Below are 26,269 nucleotides of genomic sequence, written 5' to 3' on the forward strand. Positions count from 1 at the left end.
GAAACAGCTGAATCTTCATCCTCCTGTGGAAAGAAATGGATCAGCTTGTATGTCGACCTTGTCCTAGAGATTCTTGTGAAGAGACCGATTTGAAAGACTTAATTTTCCCTGCCTCCCCGTCCCTGAAACAAGTGCAAACACTCTCTTATGGGAGTAAGTGACATTGTTAAAACCATCTGAAGGGGAATAATAGAGGTCAGTTCCTATCGCCATTACCCTTCTATCCTTCCCTTCTGCTATTTTGCCAACACACCCTTTTGCAGAAGGAAGTATTTTAGGGGCATTTCTTTATTAAAAACCTTGTGGGCATTGCCTCCCAGGGAGCCTGTTCAGACATGCAAAGAAACTTACTCTTCTTCCTTGTAAGCACTTCCTCAAGCATTGATTGTCATCCGTAATTTGTACACATTTTGAGAAAGGGCCTTCTACCTTCTTATACGCTAGTGGGATTATGAAACTGTAATATTGTTAGGAGATGGTATTCCACCTATGCATAACAACTAATTGTCTTAAATGCTCTTCCTTTGCATGCAAGTGTGAAACTAGCAAGAAAAACATTAGTGATATTAATAATCAAGATAGTCAAGAATGTCAAAATCTCTACAAAAACTTGTTTGCAGTTGCAATTCCTAAAACACTCTGGAATTGCTGTCTTTGCACAGGCAAAACTTGAGAGTAGAAGCTTCTAGGGCAGAACTCAGTACACTTTCCCCTGCATCAGCGAAGCATTCTTTATGACGTTGGCAAAATCAGTGTGTATTTGTGCAGTTCACAAGTTCTGAGAAGAATGAGACTCCCTTTCTTCTAACAAGAGAAATACACAGAGCCAAAATGGCTAGTCGGTGTGAGTCATAGAAAGCATGTGACCCATATTCAGAATGTATACATTTGTAGGCAAAATGCCAGTAACAGAAAAGCCAACCAGTCCGTAAATGAATAGCACTGGGGAAAGATGCAATCCCTCACTTCTGCCAATTTATGCTTCAAGTTTTGCAGTAAAATTCCACTCACCAGTACTGTTTCTCCTTGTCCCCAGCTTCAGCAATTCACCGCTTCTTGCATTAACGATGAACTGGAGAAAACCGAGCAACTGAGAGAGGAATTTCTTGCCTGATACATTTGTTGTCCTTTTTTAGGCATTTATGATAGATGAAAGCTGTTCCTCTAAAAGAGAAATATAGACATAGAATTGTTTTAAGATTAATTAATGCATTGATGTTAAATGGTTCATTTTAATTGATTGCTGGAATGTTGCTACAATATGAGAATGATGTTTCTGGTGACTCAAACTTAAGGGCAAGTCTTGGAATTTCTAATTGAATTTTAGTCTATGTCCAATCCAAATTCAGCAGCTGGGGGGCAATATCCTCATGGAACATTTGTAGTTACGGACTGTATGTATGTCTGCCACGTGTCTGAATTTCACTCAAACATGCATTCTGCTAACTTCTGTTTCTTCCTGAAGGAGGTGAATTTTGGCATATTTGATTGTACTAATGGAAATATCCTTCAGGGCCTGGAATTTTTCTTGTCCCAAATCATGGTACCAGCACTTAAATCCCAACAGGTAATCTAATAGTCTTTTTTCTCAAGAACATTTGGAATAAAGGCAAGTGGCTGCTGTAGTCCCCTTTGTGCATTAGGTGAACATAAAACAGAGGATACAAAAAGATACAAGTCTAATATAGGCCTTTATGAAAGTCATGCAAGTTGTATATGTGTTTGAAATTCACGTAGTTGTTGTTTATTTTCAAGCAATAGCACCAACTGTAATGCTCATGACGAAGGACAACATAGCATAGCAGCCATACTAAGGCAAAACTGTGATGATTTAATTAAAACTAGATTAAGCCTGTGTTGAAAGAACTGCCAAGTTCTTCGGGCAGCACAAAAGATCGGTCCATTATTTTATTCTAGAGTGGACAGCAAGCACTGTATCACAGCCAGGGTATCTAGCATCTTCAAGTTGTCCTTGTTCTGTGGCACTCACAAAGCATCACAGTTGGTTCTGTTGCCTCTAAAAGTACACATTCGTGGTGGGAAATATAATAAAGCTCAGTGTCTGTTGAGGCTGATGGTATCATATGCAGTTAACCATATGCTACCATTTTCTCTGACCCAGGAGCAGGAAGGGAGATCGGAATCTGTTTTTCAGAGAAAACAGATTTTCTCTGTTCAGAGAGTCAAATCAGACTGAAAAAAAGACAATTCGGTGTGAGGACAGTGAGAGCAGGGAGATATTTTTATTTCTTGAGAGCCTCATGCTTGTTTGTCTCTTCTTGTCTAACAGAATAATTAAACCAATGCACACTTTAAAGTAATTGTGCCATAGTACCAATGAGTGTATTTTAAAGGGCATACTGGTAAATCTTTATATACTGCCATGAATAAGAAATACCTTTCTAATGAAAAATAAAATAGCTTTTGTGTTAAAAAAAAAACAAAACCAAAAGAAAGTGTGACCCTTGTTTTAACTTCTTTTTTTTTTTTTTTTTTTTTTGGCATGAATCGTAAAATAATCAGAACTGGGGAGCTGTGAAAGAAGGCTTGAAGAACAGCCAGATACAAGACTTTCTGTATTCAGTGGATAAATTTGTGGGTACTTTGTCATCATCAAGACAGAATATAGAAGATAAAATTCAGCTCACAAAAGTGGATATTGATATTTATATCAGCAACTTACAGAACCCATCTGACTACATAACTGCAGGTGAGTAATTCCTACAGCAAAGCAAACACAATGATGCTGCTTATAAAATAAATGTTATGTCATTAATAAAAAATTACCTTTAAGAAATAATTTGTCTTCCTTCAGCTATATACATTTTTCTGCTTACTCTTTCCAGGTTTCTGACTGTGTAATCTTAAGGTCATCAATCATTTGCCTATCCTTTAATTCATAGGTCTTAAACGATTTAGTTCCTTGTCATATCATGTACGCACTGGCTTGTTTCTCCGAATTTGCTGGCCAAGTAGTTGCCGAGTGAAGCTAACTACTAGTGTGTATACTCTATGCTTTCTTTGATACTGGGGAAACTTATCCAATATTAAGTCTGGCTCTGAGGCTTGTGAGTCAAAACAAGATGTATTTCTATAATTTTTTATATATATATGTGTGTGTGTAAGAAAAAGAGCAGTTATGTCTCTTTGAACAGTAGCCTTCCACCATTTCTTATCACCACGGGGATTTTCAGACTGAAATAATGCCAAACCAGTCAATACTTCTGCAATCCCCTTCAATCTTACATGAGCCTATGGCAGAACAGCTTCCAGAGAAGAACTACTGGCTTTTAAGATGAGGCAATAATGTTATATGGCTGAAAAAGTTCTTTAGGTCTGTTTAGCAGTTTAAGGTCCACAAGTCCTAAACATAATGCATGAAGCAAACCGGACTCTTTCAGCCACTAGGACAATCTAAAATATATGCTGACTTAAAAATGGCAGGGTTTTTTTTGTGACTGTTAATAACGGTGTCCTTTACGTGATGCTTTTAATATGGAATAAGCCGTAATGGCAGAAAGAGAGAAATGTGGAGAAGTCAAGTCTTTACTTACCAAATAGAGGCAGAAAAATACACGCATCATAGCTAATGCATTTCTTGGATCTCTGAAACATGATTCTCCCAAAACCATGTTGCTGGTTTTTTTTTCCTTATGAACTCACTGTATTTTTAACTGTTTCTGTTGTAAAGGATATGCAATAGTAACAGAGTAGGTGGATATAAGTTGTATGTGTGTGCATCTTGTTGCTATAGTCTTTATCTTTTCCTGGTTTTGGTTGGTGATTTGAATATACCCAGCTTACACAGCGTCTTAGCTTACATTTGCCAATGATGTTTCATTTCTGTAGTTAAAAATCTGCATATATTTCTTCATACTTATGAGACTGTCATATCCTGTGATTCTGAAGGCAGTAATACACAGGTCACTGAGAAACTTGAAGAAGCGGTAATGATTTGGATCAAACAGATCAAACAAGTTTTAGTGGAGAGTGAACAAATGAGAAGAGAAGCTGATGACATTGGTCCATCGGCAGAGCTGGAACACTGGAAATCAAGAATGTCATCTTTTAACAGGTTAAATTCCTGCATTATTTCTCATAGAGTCTAGAAAAGCTTTTTAAAAATAAATTTAAACTTTCATTTTAAAGAGATATTTAAATGTGTTTCTTTCTTCAAAGCCTTTTAGATGAGATCAAGAGCTCAAGACTGAAGAAAATTATAAGTATTCTTCAGGCAGCGCGATCAAAGACATTAAAGCAGTGGAAAGAGCTGGTAATTACTATGTTTTATTAAAAGTTTTAAATGAGTACAGTACTGTATTTGTAATACAGAACTGAACACACAATGATAAAAATAGCTTTGAGTGTTTATGCTGGTTTTATACTGTGGTTTATTAATCTGTTTGAAACATTTAACACTGAAGATTCTGAAGTTAAAAAAATAGATAACTTGAAAAGAAGTCAGTGCTTTCTGTAATGTGTCTTTCATTAACATAGTGGGTGGAATAGTTGTGCGAAAGTAAAGTAATGCAGCAATACAACATCTGTCTCTCTCCAGCTGTACCCTGTGATGGCTAACGGTAGAGATGCCTGAAATTTTATCATATTGCTTGTAGGATTATTAACAGCTGGGTTTTTGTAGCATAACTTCTACTTCAGTAATGTAAACTTATCAGTAAAAATTGTAGGCAGGCCAGAAAATAAGCTGCAAGCAAGGTACCGGCAATCAGACCCCCAACACCCATTAGAATGTAGCTCTTACAGCAGTTAAAAAGATAATCTACTGTTTTGAAAATAGACCAGGAGAACAGTGTCATTTTACTGAGTTTTTTACTTTGTGCTTAGCATACTTGCAGACTTTTATGATAAATGGAATTACGATGGTAGTGTCTGTACAAGTCTGTAGAGCCAGTACAAGTCAGAACTACATTCCTTTCTTCATACAGAATTGCCTCCTAAGTACTGGGTAGTTCCACCTGTTATGAGTAGAAATGAGTAGAAAGATATATAGGCATTAGTTATGAACTGCTTTGCCATATTGTTTATGAAAAAATGATGGGAACCACCCTGGTATATTTCAAGGATCTTGTCAAAGTTCTGTAGAACTGGTAGTTTAAAAAACAGTTGTACCATGCTAAAACCATTCTAAAATGTAAATTGCATTATCAACCCCATGCTATAGCGCTTCCATCATGAAGGTAAAACTTTGGGGGTCTGAGTGAGGAGTTCCTCTAAATCACATCCAGAATGTCGCTGATTGGCAGGTAGAGCTTACCAATTCCAATTTACCAATGTAAAAGCAATTATTTCTTAAGTGAAGAAGAAATGGTTTGTTTGAGAGAACTTGTCAGAAAATGTTTGCAAGATGGAATCATAGCCTTGTGGTAGCATGCACTGTAAAAGCGCAAGAACTTTTATAGCAAATTTTAACAGTATTAATTCTATTTCCCTTCAGGATGGTAATATAACAATTGCTGCCAATGAAGCTAAAGACAATGTGAGATATTTATATACATTGGATAAATTTTTTGGTCCACTTGCCAAAGCTTCACCTGTAAGTAGTACTCTAAAAGTACTTAACGTGAAATTCAGAAAAGAAAGGAAGGGCTTTTGCTGCTGAAAGAAAGATATTTCTTCTTTGCTTAATGATTAGTGGACAACCTAACTCCTTTGACATTAATGAATTGAGTTTACATATTTTGAATAAGTCAGAGATAATACTACTTTCTGTGTAGGAGGCAGTTGTCATTCCAGAAGATAACTGAAGGGGATGGCAAAAATAAGCAAAAGATGATGTTTTTCCAAAGCTGATACCGAGCTGAATTGGCTTTGTGAGGTTAGTCTTTACATATGGTACCTTGTCCTGTCTCCATGCTTCAGGTAGCAGTTACTCATGATTGTTTTAACACAAATGTCATAAAATGATCTTATGCTTTCAGTTGAGCTAAAATTAGCTGGGAGGGGTTTCCACTTATTTTATAGGTTGAAGCTGTTTCTCTTCCAGGTAGCATGTATTTACTTTCATCCCGGTTCAAATGATAAAACTTACTGTCATAACCATGTGGCTCTTGGATTTAATTTTTTAAGTGAGAGGATGGATTTTGAAGGTACAGCCACCAAGCAAAGCTGTCTAAGCTTACATGGTTCAGAAGATTTACGCATAATCCAGCTGCTTACAAATTTTCTAAATTTTCAAAGCTTGAACTCTGTTTGAATCCATTGTGCTATTTTACACTGCTTTTCTTCTGCAAATATTCACCATTCTGCCATATTGGACTTGACTTTTAGATACCATGCTTTTTTTATCCTTTTCTAGACCAATCACTGTCTCTTGTTCTGTGTATATCTGGCTTGCATGCATTTCTGTGGAATCTTTCTGTGGGACAGAAAAGGCTATAGTTCAGTATCCTCAGTAAGGGAGAGATTATTGTTGCCTTGCCTCCCCCTTCTGGGTTTCTCTTCCATACAGATCTAGGCAAAATGAGCAAAGGCCAGCTTTCTTTTTGTCCTTCTTACAGCAGGCCAACTCTTTTGTAGCAGTGTATGGCAACTTTTCTTCAGGTAGCATATTCCTTTGCAAAGCAGACTACAGCACCTTCATCGACTGGAGGCCAACGCCAAAAAGAGTGCAGTCTCTGTTTTTCCTCTGGAAAAATCCCACTCCAGAATAAGACCTATTAATTACCCATTCCCCATTTTTTTCTCTTAGTCTTAGTGTGTTAGGTCATGGAATCACAGAATCACGGAATCTTCAGAGTTGGAAGGGACCTCTAGAGATCATCTAGTCCAACTCCCCTGCTAGAGCAGGATTGCCTAAAGCACATCCCTCAGGGCTGCATCCAAGCGGGTCTTGAAAATCTCCAGAGTGGGGGACTCCACAGCCTCCCTGGGCAGCCTGTTCCAGTGCTCTGTCACCCTCACCGTAAAGAAGTTTTTCCGTGTATTTGAACGGAACTTCCTATGTTCTAGCTTGTGCCCATTGCCCCTTGTCCTGTCACTGGGAACCATTGAAAAGAGCCTGGCTCCGTCCTCCTTAAGCCCGCCCTTTAGATACTTGTAAACATTAATCAGGTCCCCCCTCAACCTTCTCTTCTCCAGGCTAAAGAGTCCCAGCTCTTTCAGCCTTTCCTCATAAGGGAGGTGCTCCAGTCCCATAATCATCTTGGTTGCCCTTCGCTGGACTTGCTCCAGTAGTTCCCTGTCCCTCTTGAACTGGGGAGCCCAGAACTGGACACAGTACTCCAGTTGTGGCCTCACCAGTGCAGAGTAGAGGGGGAGAATGACCTCCCTCGACCTACTGGCCACAGTCTTTCCTATGCAGCCCAGGATGCCATTGGCCTTCTTGGCAACAAGGGCACACTGCTGGCTCATGGATAATTTGCTGTCTACTAGGACCCCCAGGTCCTTCTCCTCAGAGCTGCTTCCCAGCATGTCCGCCCCTAACATATACTGGTGTTTGGCATTCTTCCTTCCCAGGTGCAGGACCCTACACTTGCTTTTGTTGAACCTCATTTGGTTCTTCTCTGCCCAGCTCTCCAGCCTGTCCAGGTCACGCTGGATGGCAGCACGGCCCTCTGGAGTGTCGGCCACCCCTCCCAGCTTGGTATCATCAGCAAATTTGCTGAGGATACACTCTGTCCCCTCATCTAGGTCATTAATGAATATATTGAACAAAATTGGACCAAGTATTGACCCCTGAGGGACACCACTGGTTACAGGTCTCCAACTGGACTCTGTGCCGCTGATCACAACCCTCTGGGTTCTGTCACTCAGCCAGCTCTCGATCCACCTCACTGTCACCTCATCTAGCCCATACTTCCTCAGCTTCCTAATGAGGATGTTATGGGAGACAGTGTCAAAAGCCTTGCTAAGGTCAAGGTAGATGACATCTACGGCTCTCCCCTCATCCAGCCAACCCGTTATAACATCATAGAAAGCTATCAGATTGGTCAGGCATGATTTGCCCTTGGTAAATCCATGCTGACCACTTCCAATAACTTCCTGTTCCTCTATGTGTTTGGAGACGAAATCCAGAATGAGTCGCTCCATTACCTTCCCAGGGACAGAGGTGAGACTAACTGGCCTGTAGTTCCCTGGGTCCTCCTTCTTGCCTTTTTTGAAGATTGGAGTGATGTTAGCCTTCCTCCGGTCCTCAGGCACCTCTCCTGTTCCCCATGACCTTGCAAAGACAATGGAGAGCGATCTAGCGATAACATCTGCCAGCTCTCTCAGCACTCGCGGGTGCATCCCGTCAGGGCCCATGGATTCATGAATGTCCAGCTTGGCCAAGTGGTCTCTGACCCGGTCCTCCTCTACTAAGGGAAAGTCTTCCTCTCTCCCGACCTTCCCCCTTGCCTCCAGGGTATGGGATTCGTGAGGGACGGCTTTATCAGTGAAGACCGAAGAAAAGAAGGCATTCAGTAACTCTGCCTTTTCTGTGTCTTACACCACTAGGGCACCCGTCTCATTCATCAGTGGACCTATATTTTCCCTAGTCTTCCTTTTTCTGTTGATATTCTGGAAAAATCTCTTCTTGTTGTCTTTAACTGCAGTGGCCAAGCTGAGTTCTGATTGAGCTTTGGCCCTTATAATCTTCCCCCTGCATAGCTTTGTTATATCTTGATAATCCTCATAAGTTGCTAAGCCCCTTTTCCAGAGAATGTAAGCCTTCCTTTTTTTCCTGAGGTCCAGCCAAAGCTCTCTATTTAGCCAGGCTGGCCTTCTTCCCCGTCGGCTCGTTTTTCGGGACATGGGGATGGCCTTCTCCTGTGCTTCTAAGAGCACCTGCTTGAAGTATGACCAGCCTTCCTGGGCACCTTTGCTCTTCAAAACTGCCTCCCAAGGGACACTCTCAACCATGCTCCTAAACAGGTTAAGGTCTGCCCTTCGGAAATCCAAGGTGGCAGTTCTGCTGGCTCCCCGCCTCCCTTCACCAAGAATTGAAAACTCTATCATTTCATGGTCACTCTGCCCAAGACGACCTCCAACCTTTACATCCCCCACAAGACCTTCTCTGTTAACAAACAGTAGGTCCAGTAGGGCACTTCCCCTAGTAGGTTCCTTCACCAGCTGTGTTAGGAAGTTGTCTTCCACACACTCCAGGAACCTCCGGGACTGTTCCCCCTCTGCTGTGTATTATTCCCAGCGGACATCTGGGAAGTTGAAATCCCCCACAAGAACAAGGGCAGATGATCACGAGACCTCTGCCAGCCGCTTATAGAATACTTCATTGGTTTCTACATCCTGATTAGGGGGTCTATAACAAACTCCCATCACGATATCTGCCTTGTTGGCCTTCCCCTTAATTTTTATCCATACACACTCAACACTGTCATTCACACTGTTGAGTTCTAGACATTCAAAACCGCCCCTGACATAGAGGGCCACCCCACCACCTCTCTTCCCTTGCCTATCTCTTCTGAAAAGCTGGCAGCCATCAATTACAGCACTCCACTTGTGTGTGTCTTCCCACCACGTTTCCGTGATGACAATCACATCATAGTTTCCCTGCTGCACGATGGCCTCCAGCTCGTCCTGCTTATTCCCCATGCTGCGTGCATTAGTGTAGATGCACTTCAGTTGGGTTAATTGTCCTGCCACTTTCTTGGGGGGACAGGCCCTGATTTGCACCTGATCATTCTTGGACACTACTGTAGTTACCAAGGTCCCCGCAAATGAATTGGACGGTCCAGATTATAATGAGATGTTTACAAGAATTATGTGTTACAATCAAAAAGATATTTATCCACTGACAAACATACTCCCAGAGCTGTCACATTTTCTGTTGTGTTAATTTTTAGGAAATTTGAATTGCTCACTTTCCCATTTTTTCCTGTTGTAGGTAACAATGATGGAACAAGTACCCAGTTTAATGAATACTGTCTGTATGATCTACTGTACATCACCATACTACAACACATCAGAGTGCATGACATCTCTTCTTCTTAAAATCACTAATCAAATGATTAACACATGCAAGACATATCTATGTGAAGGTGTTTCAAAAATCTGGGATCTGGACAGGTGATAAAATTTTAGTAATTTCATCTTCATTTGTTAACACTCAAAGTAAAATTATAGATTAGTCATGAAGATTATTAAAAGGTAAATTTAAGTAGCACCTCGTCCTCCTGCCAGGCAGTATTTCCCATGTTAATTTTAAGCTTGTGACTACTCATTTTTATGTAGAATTAAGTACTCTGCAAAACCAAATTTACTATGTTGTGTGAAAAAAAACTATTATCGAAAAGCATGTAATGTATATCAGTATACAACACTCGATGTTTTGTCCTCATGGCTTTTTTTAGACCAAAACACACTCGAGCAATTAGAACTGGGAGCTAAGGTTTTTCATAAAGAAGCTCCAAGGACAGACTGGCAAAGTTCCATCTAAGATTTATATTTTGCTGTTGGTGGGCAGGAAAGCCAGTCTGAGGAAGGAGACAATATGTACCAGGACCAGAATCTCAATTTGATTGTAGTCTGTTTGGAGTGAGGTATGTGGGTGATAGGATGGGACACAGGCTTGTATTTTCTGAGTATTCCGTGGAGAATGCTCTATGAGCAAACATATGAGGCGTGTTAATGGTACCAGTGAGGCACCTTAAATTAAAAAAGCTAGATTTGCTGTAAGTTTGTTAGTTAGACATGCTTAAGACTAGTTTTGTTCTTCCTTTCTATTGTTCTTGTTTCCGCTATTAGTATAGCAAGAGTCCCTGTTTTTCAGCAAATGTTAGGCACTATATGGAAAATGAACAAAATGTTTATCTCAGCTTTAAGGAGCTTGCAATCTAAAACATAAGAAGACCTTGCAATCTGAAACATAAGAAGTGAATAGTGAGATGCGGGGAGGAAAGAGGGATGGAGAAACCCCAGCAATCATGGTGTGTTGATCAGCTGGAATGACAGTGTTTTCAGCAAACCTTGTGATGCCCTTGAGTGTTTTCTAGGCATCACTGCCAGGAGAACTAAAGGAGACATTTCAAGGCAGGGATGAGTTAGCTGCTCTACAGCTACTCGCATGGAGCTGCTCCCAAGTGCTACACACAGCATAAGCAGAAGCACAGAAGTGTTTGTATGAAACTTAACAAGTGGGTGGTGAGTGCTGATGTCGCTGTCAGAACAAGTATATGTGAAGGATGCGAAGTTAAGCGGAGATAGTGTAGGAAGAACACATACTATACGAACAAGTCAATTATTTTTATGCAAAAGAGATGGGGGAAACCATAGACAGGGGTTAAGATGACCATGACATCTAAAGTTATCAACTGGAAAAGTAATGATTGGAATAGCCTCTTGAAAGAGTATAATTGGCGCAAGGTTATGGTTACTGAGGTGAGAAGGAAAAGGTGTTACAAGCTTCATCAGGACATAGACAGTTAGGATGTCTGTGCTTAAATTCCAGCCAAGTCAAAGGTGACACTGAAGTAATAGGCTAGGAGACGTAAATCTAACAGTTTGGATTCCTCCTGTATTTTGCTGTGGGTACAGGGAAGTTTGCATAAATTACCAGCAATCAATTAAGTATTGGCTATGTTTATCCTAAAGAATTAATGTAAATAAAAGTAGAATACGTGTTTTTGTTTATTCTAGCTGAATGTATTTTTGAGACATTAATTTCATTTGCTTATTTGCTGCTGCTGTCCCTGGAAAAGTTTCTCTCTGTCCCAGTTAGTGGTTTCAATCTATAAAGTCTGGCTATCATTTTAATTCCCAATGATCTTTTGGAAGGTGAAAGACAAAGCCACAGTGGAGCAACAGTCTTAGGTAAATGGCTTATAGCTAATTTCCATGCCTCACCTATGCCTCACCTCACCACATGAGGCACCCATGCCTCATGTATATTAGTACCTCAGGGTTAATGAACAACTGTGTGTAAGATGTAACTATCTGCGGCCTTAAGAACCAAAGATCTTCCTGGTGTATCTATGTAAATAAAAAAGACTTTGCTCGTGCTTACTGTAGTCTGGAAAAATCTCTCTCCAGTCTTGTCTGCTTAGAAAAAACAAAGAAGCAAATGAAGGAAAACCCGTCATCAATACCAAGTTTACAGAAGATGAGAGATGGCCAAACTGCAGGCATTCAGTAGCCAGGGTTTGCCTGGTGCAAGTCCTTTCTGGACTGTGCTATGAAAGTTTTGGGTTAATGGCAATGAAATCTAAACTAAAAATATCCAATCTGGATAACAAATTTAAAACAAAAACTTTTAATGTAATCCTCATATTTTGAATTTTTTTCATGTAGTGTATAATTTTGTGTTCTTATTTTGCAGAGTTGCATCTCTGACTGAAATGTTCTATTTTTATTTACGTTCTTTTGACGGCTGCCTTAGGATGATTTTCTGTTTTCTGTGCTTTCTTCCTCAGGCAAGAATTGCTAAAGAGGATACAACAATGCATTTCGCTCAAAGAACAGTACCAAACATCCTTTCAGAAAATTAAGGAGGAGCTAAAGGAAAATCCAAGCGACAGGCAATTTGATTTCAGGTAAATAATTCACTCTAATATTGAATCATATTAATTTATACAATTTATGAATGAGATATCATTATATCTGCTGGCTAGCAGAAAAGCTAAATACTCAATTAAAATGTAGTATTTATTATAATCAGAACATCACCTTGCAGAGTTTTGTTTTTTTTAAATTCAGGAATAAACCAGTGACAGGTTTTTGACAGTCAATTGTTGACTTCACAGATGTCCAAGGGGACTTCAGGGGAATTTATGCATGTGTTAATTTAATACATATGGTCTGAAACCCCAACAAATTTGAGTCATGAATATAAGTGAAAAGACTCCAGGAGAATTTAGTCAGCTCTATCACAATGCCAAGGGGAGTTTTACCTGTATTGGCACTTAAAGCACGAGGCATTTCTTAGTATTGTGCATTCATATTTTGATCTCCTGCAAATGTCTTATTTAAAAGAGTAACTCCTGTAAAATGTGGTAAAGGCTTTTAATTGACATATATAAGGATTAAGCATTTTCTGGTTTATATCCATTGCTTTAAAATGGTTTTTACTTGATTTTTAAGTCTTACAGCATAGAATTTTTAAGTGAAACTTGGTAGCAGTTCTGGTAGAATATATGTGGGTTAAATAGAAAAAATGCATGACAAACAGGTTTGCATAACAATCTGTTGTTTTTTTTATTGTTAGTGAAAACTATATATTTGGAAAATTTGATACATTCTGTAAACGTTTGGAGAAGATTTCAGATATGAGCAATATTATGGAAAGTCTTTTAGGACTCCAGCGTATAAAAATAGAAGGTATTGAAGAGATCAGTACTCATTACCAGAGCATTGCTACAAACGCCAAATCCAAACAGTATGATGTTCTGGATCACAGAAAAAAAGAGGTACATATGTTCAGCACTTGTCTGACAATCACTCCCTTTATTCTCTGCTTTTCACTGAGTTATGCAAAGAAGATTAAATTTTATAACAATGCATATAGTATTTTGCTGTAATAATAGTACTTTCTATCTTTTAATACAATTTGAAAGTGTTTGGGTAAATTTAACTAGGTTTTGTGTGATAGGTAGTACTACAAACAACTTTTCCTAAACTTGTGTGTTTTGAGATGCATATGTTTTGAACTTCAGACTGAAAACTAATTCACACACATCAACGCATTAAATACAGTTTATCTAGTTGCAAGAGTTACTCAGTGTTACTGAAAATACTTAGTGGAATAGTAAAGGCAGTATTATAATAAAGGTAGTAAAGGCACTTAAATAAACATTTTAGAGGGAAAGTGAATGATATCACTCCCAGCGCTGAGCGGGGTGGTAGAAACTAAAGTGGCTTTTCAAGTGCTTTAGATTCATGTTTTAATACATCCTGTATATGCTGGAATTGAGCTGCTTTTTTTGAGCTGTTGTCTGCTTGCTTTGCAGAATTAATAGCCTCACAATAGAAGTGCTAGAAACGTTGATTTCCTCTCCTGCCTTCCTGAACTGTAGTTTGCAACTGTCAGGAACTTTGCTTTAAACATTTAAGTCTAGAATACCTTTGGCTTTCTTCTAACTGGCTGTTGGCTTATGTTTCTGTGGTACTTGTTGCGTGGTTCTTTTCTGAAAGAGAACATTTACTGTTAACTGGAATTTGGAGGTGTTTAAAAACTGCGTGGCTTTTCTACATCTAACTGGTTGGAGCAATCTTCCCAAGCTTGTGGAGTGCTTTCTGCAAGAGGAAGTATGCACTGAACTCTTTCTGTAGGTCCTCAGTATTTTGGACTCTTAAGAAAAATTATTACAGATAAGTACCCAAATTACTTCTAATTAGGAGCTGCCAAATTTGGTAGCCCAGTAGAGGTGAGGCTGTCACAGTTCCATGTCCCCAGGTCCACTCAGCTGCAAGGCTGAGCATGTAACTCCCAACAGGCATGCATGCACGCATACACACAATACATTTACGCACAGGTCTGGCCACATAGCTTAATACAAACTGAAAACACAGCAGTCACTCAATTACAAGTAGTATTAATGACCTCATCCTGTACCTCTCTGGCTGAGCAGGAGGAAAGCCTGTTAGTAGAAAGTATATATACGTGGATTCTTCCAGTAGCTGGTTCTTACATACTTAGTCTATCCAGTAACTGGCCACTGGATATCCAGGTCCCCAGTTTCTGGACTTAAAACCTCACTCCAGGGCCCACAGCCCCACTCCAGTTGCTGGTACTCAGACCTATACCACCACCCCCCACCCCCAGACACATGCACTATGGCTCCCTCCAGTAACTGGTCTTAGGCAATCAGTCTGCCCTCTACCTGACCCCTGGATCCCCTTGCTCTCCTGTTTGCTGACACAGAGAGACACACACGTGCAAACAGTTCTTTCTTGTAGTTGGTCCAGACTTATAACCTTATCAGTAGTTGACCTTCAGACCCTACTGTCTCTCTGGTAGCTGGCTTGGGCCTCCTGGTCCCTCTGGTAGCCAACTCTTTGACCACGCTGGTCTCTTCAATATCCAGCCTAGACTTATGGGTGCTCTGACACTTGATTCCCAAGCCTCTGTCCTATTTGCTGCCCTTCTGGTTTGGTATTCTCTAGACATTATATGTGACCTACACACCCACACAGTATGCACATGTTCAAGTGTCTCTAGTTGCTATGATCCATGGTTCCTACTCTGGTTGCTGATGCTTACACCTCAATACACTCCAGTCTCTCCAGTTGCTGACTCTACAGGTGCACAAGCCCCAGGGACCCGTGGTTTCCATAAAGTCATAGAATGGGTTTGGTTGGAAGGGACCTTTAAAAATTACCTAGTCCAACCCTCCCTGCCATAGACAGGGACATCTTTCACTAGATCAGGTTGCTCAAAGCAGCATACAGCCCCAACCTGACCTTGAACACTTCCAATGATGCGGCATCCACAAGTTCTCTGGGCAACCTGTTTCAGTGTCTCACCACCCTCAGCGTAAAAAATTGCTTCCTTATGTCCAATCTAAATCAACCCTCTTTTGGATAGATTTAAAACTGTTACCCCTTGTCCTGTTGCTACAGGCCTTGGTAAAGGTCTCTATCTTTCTTAGAAGCTCCCTTTAAGCCCCTTCTATTCCTGTTGCTGGTATGTAGACGCCCATACACGCTCACGCACACAGAAGAGAGAGAGAGCCCTTTCAAGCAGGAAAATGGTTAGAAATGGAGATAAGTAAGAAGACAAGACAGACTGGGGTTACCAGGTGCAGGGCATGGCCAGACAAATGTACTGACCAGCAACCTGTTCACATGTGACCAACTCCTTTTATCCTGTCATGCCTCCATTTTCCCTCACCACACCCTGCCTTTGCTTCTTCCCTAACTCCCACAATACGTTTTGTATAGTCCCAAAATGCTCTTCCCTGGTAAATTGTAATGAGTCCCTTATCTCCTAGGCAATAACCTCCCTTAGTCTGTAAGGTGCTCTAGAGAACCTGCCAGTTAGCTTATCTTGATGGGTTTCATATGTGGACAGTGAGCTGAGCGCTCTCCTGTGGCAGTGCTGGGAGTAGCTGGTGGGTGTGCTCTGTTTGGTCTGATTAGGTTGTTAGATTTCCTCTGCCTGTACTTGTTCCTCTGTGCTCCTTTGTGTTCATGAAGATGAGACATTAATCATATAACCTAACACCTCTTATTTTTTGTTTGCTTTGCTTAGAATGTAAATGCCTTTGTTACAGGTGTTGTCCCTGTTCTCTTTAATTCAGTGCTGAACACGTGCTGGGCAGATAAAGCAAATTCCCCAAAAACTTAAGGGAAAGAATTTTGTATGAAATGAAAGCAACACTACAGGTGATTTTTTTTTTCTTTTACCCTTTTCTAGTTTGAAAAAGATTACCTTGAATTTAAGAATCAAATTGCAGCATTGTACGAGTCCATACAAGAATTTGTGGATTCCTGGTTTGAGAAGACAGTAACTGTAAGTAATTTTACAAATGGAAACCCTTTGTTCTGGTGCTCAGAAAAGCTGAGCACCCACAGCTCCTACCGGACTGCTTCATTACTGCCAGTGTTCTGTATTGTGCTGGTGGCTGCCCGAGATAATGTAGGAGGACATCAAGCCTATTACGAGTGTTCTAAAAGTTGCCTGCAGAAGTGCTGGAAGATGATGTTCATTGTTACTTGGTGCCAGTTTTATGTTCCATCTTTCCTTACCAATTTTATAGCCCTGTTTTTTTTATTTTCTTTCTTCATCCTGGTGTTCCCCATGCTTCCTATTGCATTTCTAAGTTATTCCTGTTAGACTGAAAGGAGTTTTTGCCATCTGTTACCTTAATGTCAGTACTGTTCATTGATTCAGGCCCTGATCATGATATGAGATGTTAATGAAGCATGAGTAAGGGTGTAGGTGTGCTACCGCGACTGTTTGTAGAAAAAAAGAGTGATGATTTGAGAGTCAGATAAAAATTAAATATTCCCTTATGCTGTAGTGGTAGTAGTTTCTTGGTTCATACTACAGTAAATATATTACCTATGGGACAAAATACAGAAGTAAAATTCACTAACTTGTCTGGAGGGACTTTTGTATGTTTCCTAGAAAACAACTTACAATCTTACATAACATATTATAAATTAAAAATAACAGTTTATGAGCAATGACTTTCTGAACTATTAAAATCTTCTGTAGTAAATGCTCCGTCTTGCTTTTTAGACTGAACAGATGCTGGGACTTCTGATGAAGCTTGAACAAATAGGAGAAAATCATATTGATCTTAATGAGAAGTATACCATTGTCCTTCAGCAGTACAGCCAAGACTTAGAATTTGTTCGAAAACTCTACCAGAAGGACAAAGAAAATCCACCTATACCACGTAATATACCACCAGTAAGAATGAAATAAAAGAGAGAAAAAAGACTTTGCTTCTTGACTGTTTTTAAGTTAAGGGAAATATAACCTCGTATCTTCTGTGTTTTAGGTAACAGGGAAGATTATGTGGGCTCAGCAGTTATACAGAAAAATTGACCATCCAATGACATTCCTTAAAAAGAAAACCACACTTCTGAAGGTTGGAAATTAGCAGAGGAGGATTTATACTAAGCTTTCAAGCATGTTATTAACAGATATATGATTTATTTTTATACTCCTAAGCTTAATTTTCTAGCAACTTGTATTCAAGCTCATCCGACAGGATAGGTGTTAGTGTTTGCTCCAGGATTTGAATTCCTTTTTGCAGCATTATTATTCTGCGACTGAGGACAGTCACTTCCCTTGAGACATTAAGCTGATGCTTTGGTCCCTTCTGGGGCTTGACTCATGTTAATCCTGATAGCAGCACTGTTGGCTGTGTACCCAAGCCTAGAGCCTTCTGTCTGCTATGTTCTGTAGAGAAGATGACTGAGATATTTAACTTCATACACTAGCCATACTTCATGAAAGAATATAATTTTTATACCTTTTTCAATGGGACATCAGTGCTTTGTACAGGTCGTAGCACAGACTGTGAGGAACAATCAGGAAAAAAGTTATGTTGTTTGGAGCAGTTAAATACTTCTTAATAATTAAATTCCTAAATATATTTCTATGTTTCTGTGTCTTTCCTTATCTCTAAACCAGCATAACTTAAAGCTTTCTATTTGTTTTGTTTTCCTAATGGTGGTGATGAAAAGTCTAGTGGAGTACATTTCTACCATATTAGACTCATTAAATTGATTAAATGGTGTTTGCTCTTCCCCCCCCCCCCCGTCCCTTGAATTGCAGACACTGGAAATGAAAAAGGTTGTTAAGAGCTACAATAAAATGGCTGCAGTTCTTTTGGAATTTGAACTTATTTATCATAGAGCTTGGTGCAGGTTTGCTGACCAGGCTAGAAATGCTCTGTGTGCTTCCTTACTTGTCAGGCACCCAGAAACCAAGGTAAATATGATTTATTCTTTCTATTACTGTTGCATTGTTTAGTATTACACATGCTACTTGAATCATATCATGGATAGACAAGCACTGAACTACTGGAATTGATTTTTTTTTTTCCTTTTTGTGTATATTTGTGGTACAGACTTCATCATGTCTCTTCTTCGTAAGGCTTCTGCCTCATTCAGGGCATAAAAGAGGCAATACGCAGCAAATACATATCTATTATTGACTTACCTACATCTTTTTAGATATTTTTTTGTGGTTTATTTTCTATGTTAGCCAAAATTTTAGTCAAGGAAGGAATTTTTAATTAGATCATGGTCTTTTCTGTAGTGATCAACATCACTGTGTTGAGTATGTATCAATCATTCGTTAATTTGCTTTCAAAACTGCTTGCTGAGACAGAAAATCTTACCATTCTTACTTAACAGATTATTTTTTCTGCCGTATTGCAGAGAAGTTATGGTTACAATGTGGCATTTTTTGAACTAACGATTCCATAATGGACAGCTAGAACCTATTTTTCAAATGTATTTAGCATCTTAATAGCATTTAGTGCCTTGAAAAGTGTACAGAGACTAACCTTCCCAACATTTCTCCCTAGTGTACCAATGGAGAAACTGAGATGAAAAAGCGAATTAGTTTCCACAGAGTGTAGCTGCAGAACTAGAATTAAACTTAGGAGCCAAGTGGTTAGGGCACAGTGAAGGAGTCACGGGAAATTGAAATCAGTGTAAGATATTGATTGATTGATACTTTGGAAAATCCAGATATTTGTAGAGGATAATGAAGTTCTGTGTAGAAACATGGGTATCTGTTTTAAAAATCTTTAGTCATCTACATCTTCTTATATGTTCCAGTTACATGTAACCACCAAACTACTGCCTTATTTTCTAATTCTTTTTTCTCCCTCTGTACTGCTACATGAAGGAATTACTTGTAAACTTGGACCCAGTGGTCCTGGAAGTACTTTATGAAACAAAATACCTGCAAAAAATGCATTTTGAAGTTCCAGATGTTGTGCTTGGCTTGTGTGCAGATGAAGACCAGATTAAAAGACATCAAATGGAGTGAGTGAGCACTTTTTGGATTTGATTCTCATCTGCAAGTGGGAATCCCTAGCTTTGAGTCTGTTGCATATGCTTTTGATTTATTATAATTTTTCTCTTTGATGGAGTTTAATTGAAATTTAATTGCTTTCCCCTGCATTTCCATAGTAATATTGGTAATAAGCAGTTGTTCCTATTTCCACAAATATCTCATTACTAGGAAATGCCTACATACTTCTGTTTTGTTACTGCAACAGCTGCTCTGTAAGTGGGGCTCCTAGGTACCGCTAAGGCATCTATGTGCTATAACATAGGCATTACACTCCAAAATATTACAGTTAACATCAAAAGCTTTTTTCTGTTAGGAAAACAAACTGGAATTTACCACTTGGTTAAGGCACAACACAAACATTTGTATAGATAATACATCACCTAAGTTATAATTTGCTCTCTTGTGTTGAATATCTGAAATTACTTTTGCTGATTCTAAATTATTTCTTTCTGCTTCTAGTAACAGTGCGATTCTGTGCTAGAAGAGTTCTTTGCATTCTCAGCGATGCTGATTGTTAATTCTCTAACTGTTGTGGTTTACCCCAGCCGGCAGCTAGAACCACACAGCCACTCGCTCACTTCCTCCAGTTGCGATGGGGGAGAGTATTGGTAGAGTAAAAGTGAGGAAAAACTTGTGGGTTGAGATAAAGACAGTCTAATAGGTAGAGCAAAAGCTGTGCACGCAAGCAAAGCAAAACAAGAATTCATTCACTGCTTCCCATTGGCAGACAGGTGTCCAGCCATCTCCAGAAAAGCAGGGCTCCATCACATGTAATGGTTACTTGGGAAGACAAATGCCATAACTCCGAACGTCCCCCCCTTCCTTCCTCCCCCAGCTTTATATACTGAGCATAATGTCATACAGCATGGAATAGCCCTCTGGTCAGTTGGGGTCAACTGTCCTGGCTGTGTCTCCTCCCAACTTCTTCTGCCTCCCCAGCCTAACTCACTGGTGGGGCAGTGTGAGGAGCAGAAAAGCCCTTGATTGCTTAGCAACAACCAAAACCATGAGTGCACCATCACATTATTCCCATCCCAAATCCAAAGCATAGCGCTATACCAACTGCTCGTAAGAAAGTTAACTCTATCCCGACTGAAACCACAACAGAATTTCCTGAAGATTTTTACAGTAGTCAATTTTCCTTGGAAGAAAGATTCTCTAAATCAATCACAGTCACTTTACGGGAGGTATTTATTTCCCCAGTCTGGTTCTGCTGTTAGTGAGGAGAAAGAAGTGTAGTTTGATCTAGAAAGAGCTGGGAAGAGTTCTTATTTTTAACATGGTGTTAGAAATTGCAAATCTTATTAACAGAAAACGTGTCTAAACTTCTGTTATGTTTCAAGTATCTGAATTAAGCACATTCTTAACATGATCGTGTATTGTAGGCTCCAGAATCTCTTGATGAATTACAAAGAGCGTCTGAATAGGATTCCTGTTATGTTGAAGCCACTGATGAAACCATTCATAGGACAAGTCGAGGATGCCCTTACTCCGGGCCTGATGCAGCTGTCATGGACTTCTTTGACCATCAATAAATGTATGTAGTAGGAGAAGAAGTGGTGAACTGTTGATGCCGTTAGGTGGTACTGGCCAGATATTTCCGTGTCAGTTTTAGGAAGAGCACTTCATCTGTAGGAGGGAAAAACATGCCAGATCCCTCCCTCCTGATTATAGAAGCAAGTCAGACATGAGTAAGGTGAAAACGGTGGCCTGCTCTAAACTGTGGTGATCAAGTTAGGGCTGTTTGACAGCTGTCTTTGAACAGCCCTTGTTAAGTCATTTTGCTTTACCAGGCATACCCTTTTTTCCCCCCACGGTGATGCCCCTTTACCACTCTTATGTGACAAGATAAACAGGAACAGAGGTAGCCTAAATCCGAACGTGAAATGGGGCATGGGTTTGTGCAGCTATTCATTTGTGACTGTGCCAGGTGGCTCGACCAGTGCTTAAGGCAGGGCTGGCCACCTTTAACTTTACTTGACCTTTGCCTGACCAGAGCACAAAAAATAATAGCAAGTGGTTTTTCATGTTTGTTTTATAGCTTTAAAATGAATTTTTGTGTTTGGTTTGCATAGTTTAGTAACACATCATAAGAAAGGTCTTTACAATATCAGTAATTTATTTATTCATTTAGGTACTCTCTGCACTATGTTAAATATCTGAATAGCTATAATTCAGCTTTTAATTGTTCTTTGGTGGAAATTGGCCTTTTTTACAAGGTAGAGGTTATGCAGTAAGAGTATCTAGGCTACCTCCTGTTTCCTGCTGCTGCAGCTGGAATGGAATCGCCTCTAGAAAGGAATGCTTTTCTTGATTGTTGTATGCATCATCTCTTTTTGAGGATGTGCAATGTCTAGTGTGCCCAGAATGTATACTGGACACTTACAAATTAGCCATTAGTTTGGTGTATATAAAATAACTCTGACCTGTCAACGATGTGCCGAGCTCACTATGCATGAGCCTAATGTCTTAAGTGCCTTATTTCCATCTAATATATGGAAGTATAGGGCCCCATGGTTGCCTTTTAGACTAAAACTCAGGAAAAAAGGGGAAAAAATGGATTTAGTACTACCTAATTTATATGTTAAAAAAAAAAAGCTAAGGAATTAGTTGTGTTATCTGTCCATTTTAGTCAATAAAAAAAGACAAGCTGCATTATTAACTTCCTAATAGGAATAAATTATGTTTTCCACTTAAAGCATCAGGAGCTGGACACCACTGTCACACTGCTGTGTCTTAGATATCATAGCGACTTCTTTCTACATACAGTAAGAAAGAGTGTTGGTGATTCAAATGATACTGTCTGGTAATAACAAATACAAAGACAAAGGGTGTCATGTGACATATTTCTTTCTTTTTTTTGCAATGAAAGTATGAAGGACAGGGAAAGAATTTATCCCCTCTATTCAGAAACTGTCATTTTTATCTAGTTTTAATAAACACATCTGTTAAAGGACTCAGTTTCTCTCTTTCCAAAGCAAGTTAGGTCATATGCAGGAAAGAAGAAATCTAGTGGTTTAACCAGTATGTAATCTTGGCTGGAGGAATTTTAGCTGTTAAATTTATAAGTTAATTACAATGATATAAGTACTGGATTTCCCTGTGGATTTACATAGAAGGACCGAAATAATTTTTGGTCAGTTGTATCCTTTCTGTTTTCCACTGTATACATTATGTTGTTTTTTAATACACAAGAGATATTTTGAAGGCTATTGTACTATTTATTATAAAATGGTTGAATCTGAAGACTCCAAAGTAGAGTAAGTCCAATGTGTTTTGGTTCCAGGCCTTAATAGGATATTTAATTGCCATTAAATCTTCATTTTATTGTAATACCATGGGGGTGGTGGCGGGAGATGAGATTTAAGAGGTCTGTATTTTGCATGATTTGTTTTCATTTTGTTTTCTTTGCTTAGTTATTGAGAATGTTTATAGTACCCTGAGGGAGCTGGACTATGTAGTCAAAGAAGCAGCTGATACCCTGGAATGCAGAATTGGAAGAATTCTGGAGGATATGTCGAACACTGCTTTGATAATTTTGCCAGAAGATGAACCTATAGATGTGCTTTCTTTCCTGGAACAGACAGAAAAGCTTGCTGTCTCTGCTGCTCACAGACTGTCTCAGTAGGTTTATTCACTGCGTAGATCTGAAGGCCATATTTGGGAGGGGTTATTTAGGTGCTACTTTTTTATGCCTAGCGAGTTTACTTTTAAAACTTTATTTTAACAGGGTGCTAGTCTAAAGCAAAATGATAGTCTCAGGATCCAGGGAGAAACGCCAAGTATCTTGAATACAGCAGATGTAAGATTGCATCTGTAGTGTTTAGCATTTCATATTTTTCTTCTTATGGCATTCTAGTCAGTAGCAAGAAAAATGAAGATGGATGACTGGAAATCTCATCCCCTTGTTAATTGCTTGATTCTTCATGCTAGTTTAAGATTTCCCTTCTCCCAGTGTTTCACATTTTTTGGCCTATGCTTATTTTCCAGGTTATAGCAGAATAGTTATTCAGTTCTTCTCCAAAAAGATATCCGTGCTCACTGTGCATAATAAGATACCTTCTATTTATTTTTTTGTTTTTATTTTGCCAATTCTGATTTCACAGATTATCTCACTGTATCATCATGATAAGCCTGTTCTGTTAACTAGCTGGAAAATAACTTTTTTTTCTTTAATTATTATGAAGTACAGTTGAATCAGATATCACAGAGTCTGACAAATGTGTTTCTTGATAGTCTGCATATCTTAATGTCTTATATTCTCTGTATGCCAAGCAATAGGAACAAACTGAAAAGTAAAGGCTTTTTTCCTGCACATAACAATTTTTCGCAGTGCAGTGGGAATGGGAGTGTGTGCCTGGAAAGTAGCAAAGAGTATTCTTTATGTTTTATTCCCTGTGAGTGACTGTAAGGTTGCTTTTGTAGGCAGAGTCAGCAAGTGGAATGCTCTGTGTACGAACTGGTAGATATTCTTAAGCACAGGCTGAAAGCAGATGCCGGGAGAACTCTGGAGGTAAGACCTCTACAGTGTAAAAAGTAACCTTTTATAACATAGTCAGATACTTTATATTTCCTTTACCTGCTGGATAATATTGTTATTTTTCTAAGAATTTCCCTTTAACTCTTCAGGATTCATATGCCTGTACACATCTTGACATGAAACAGAAAACACGCTGCCAAGAGTGCCTGTCCTGTAGTTACTATAATCTGATAGGACAGCTTTGTCAGAAGAATACTGACTCTTTGGTCAGATGTGAGTCTGTCTTTTTTCGATATGTTTAATTTTTTAATATCATTGTAAGATTTTTCTCCAAAGTTTATTGTGGTAAGAAATACAACCTCACTTAAATGTTATATTTCTTTAGGCATGAAGATTTCTTTAGAGTCCTTAAGACATCGATTGCGTGTTGTTGACTCTAGGTATCTGATGACCAAGTGTGTAGAGACACAGAGGGTTCCTTTGTTCAAATCTGAAATTCAACTGGCTATTCCAAATGTTGTCTTGCGACCAAGTCTTGAAGATATTCAGGTAACAAAATAATTGCGCATCTCAGTCATCTGTGGTAAAACATTTATAAATTCCTGTTTTAGAAACAACATGTGGAAGTTTAATCTGGTATAAGAACTAAAAGGAAGGGAAAAAAGAGATTCAAATTCACTTGAGTTCATGACATCATTGGATGGCAAGGACATTAAGCCACCTATCAGGTTTGTTACACAGGCTAGTACAAGGAACTGCATTCCTAAAAGCTCAGTAGCTCATGTTCACAACCCTCTACTTAGAGGCAAACATTTCAAAGTGAATGCAAAAATAAAAATGAATGCCATCGATACAGCCTGATTTGACTTCCTGTTCTCCTTAAACTCTTTCAGAGTGTAAAATGATGTTATCATTTTAAAATGTCATTCATAAATCAGCATTGTGCAGTAGTGAATTGTAAAGAAAAATATTACCAGTCTGAAGCCCTAAACTATGGACAAATTTGAACACTCATTTAAACTTATACTAATTCAGCAAAATTCTTACACGTATAGTCTTCTATGATGTCTGAAATGATTCACAAAGTATTAGTTGTTTGTGGTGTTGATTTATGGACTTTGCATTGTCACTGTCAAAATCAGAAGTTTAATTTCATTTGCAGCCTTCATGGTGGTGTCAGTAAGAAATCAGACCACAAAGTGTAATTTAAAAATACCATAGACAGAAGAAGTTATATAATAATTCATATAGCTGCCTGTATAGATTATAGGCTATACCGTCACAAATTCAGATAAATGTATTCAGGCATTCTGATGTGAATGTGGAAACTATTATTATTAATAATAAATACGTTGATAACCAGTTTAAGGGGAAATGATACTATAATTAAGTTGTGATCCCCAGTGATTCATGGTTACTCTTTGTAAAGGTCTCATGTTCTTGTTTGAAAACCACATGATAAAGCTTTATGGAGTATTTTTTCCCCTTACAAAATGTGTTTTGGGTGATCCTATTTCATGCTTATTATAGTATTTCCTGTAAAGATGGAGGTCTATTTTTTCCATTTTGGTATTGTTTGGAGGATCCCTTTTTTCTTATTTTCTTTTTTCCCCTCTTATTTGTCATAATCTCTCTGTGTGCTCAAAGTGAATGTTTTGCTGTTTTCAGAGTGCTGTAAACAAAGCAGTAAATATCATATTATCAATAGCCAAAGATATCCCCCTGTGGAAATTTGCTTACTTACATCATAAACAGCAGCAGGTAATTATTTTATTTTAATTTTATTAAAATTTTAGTATTTTGGTTAAGGTTTCTTAATTTCATAAGAATATGTTCTGTACCAATACTTTCACTTGTAATCTGGTGGATCTTCCTGTTAAGTGAAAGCCTAGTTTTTAATCTCTATAGCAAGTAATTGCACATAAGAGCAATAATTCATAAACCTTATCTTTGGTAGTTTTTAATATTAAAATTGAAAGTTGCTTTAATAAAAATCTTTTAAAATTACTATTCAAGTATGATGATGATATAGTAGAGAATGTGTGAGAATTATCCACGAGTACTGCTAGCTGAGTATAAATTATTATCAGTCTTCCCAGGCAAAAACTTTATTCTAAGTTAAACTTCCAGGCTGCATACAGCACCTATAATGCTACAGTAAATACAATATAAATATTTTAACTGGCACTAAAATGAGCACTAAAACCTTGGGAAGCTCTGAGGTATAGATAGAAGCTGAAATTTGTTGAAATACAGAAATGCGCAATAACGGTGCTCAAATGTCCTTAATTCTCTCCTCTGGTAACGAAATACAGATCTATGTAGATCTGTGCTGAAAAGTGTCTTTGTAAATA

The 26,269-nt window shown here is 38.8% G+C and overlaps 1 protein-coding gene across 1 annotated transcript in view; it reads left to right on the forward strand.

The window, feature by feature from the left end:
- LOC128905824 (dynein axonemal heavy chain 5-like) overlaps positions 1 to 26,269 on the forward strand; it is a 168,395-nt gene that overhangs the window by 9,795 nt on the left and 132,331 nt on the right. Inside the window, exons 7-25 of the mRNA XM_054192389.1 lie at positions 1,466 to 1,567; positions 2,524 to 2,710; positions 3,910 to 4,075; positions 4,180 to 4,273; positions 5,456 to 5,554; positions 9,842 to 10,023; positions 12,366 to 12,485; positions 13,157 to 13,358; positions 16,307 to 16,402; positions 17,135 to 17,308; positions 17,400 to 17,489; positions 18,182 to 18,337; positions 19,265 to 19,404; positions 20,821 to 20,972; positions 22,852 to 23,059; positions 23,861 to 23,948; positions 24,065 to 24,188; positions 24,301 to 24,464; positions 25,584 to 25,676. Of these exons, the coding sequence (XP_054048364.1) occupies positions 1,466 to 1,567; positions 2,524 to 2,710; positions 3,910 to 4,075; positions 4,180 to 4,273; positions 5,456 to 5,554; positions 9,842 to 10,023; positions 12,366 to 12,485; positions 13,157 to 13,358; positions 16,307 to 16,402; positions 17,135 to 17,308; positions 17,400 to 17,489; positions 18,182 to 18,337; positions 19,265 to 19,404; positions 20,821 to 20,972; positions 22,852 to 23,059; positions 23,861 to 23,948; positions 24,065 to 24,188; positions 24,301 to 24,464; positions 25,584 to 25,676 (2,637 nt within the window). The remainder of the gene's footprint in view (positions 1 to 1,465; positions 1,568 to 2,523; positions 2,711 to 3,909; positions 4,076 to 4,179; positions 4,274 to 5,455; positions 5,555 to 9,841; positions 10,024 to 12,365; positions 12,486 to 13,156; positions 13,359 to 16,306; positions 16,403 to 17,134; positions 17,309 to 17,399; positions 17,490 to 18,181; positions 18,338 to 19,264; positions 19,405 to 20,820; positions 20,973 to 22,851; positions 23,060 to 23,860; positions 23,949 to 24,064; positions 24,189 to 24,300; positions 24,465 to 25,583; positions 25,677 to 26,269) is intronic.

Source organism: Rissa tridactyla, chromosome 2 (assembly GCF_028500815.1).
Source record: "Rissa tridactyla isolate bRisTri1 chromosome 2, bRisTri1.patW.cur.20221130, whole genome shotgun sequence".
NCBI classification, from domain to species: Eukaryota; Metazoa; Chordata; class Aves; order Charadriiformes; family Laridae; genus Rissa; species Rissa tridactyla.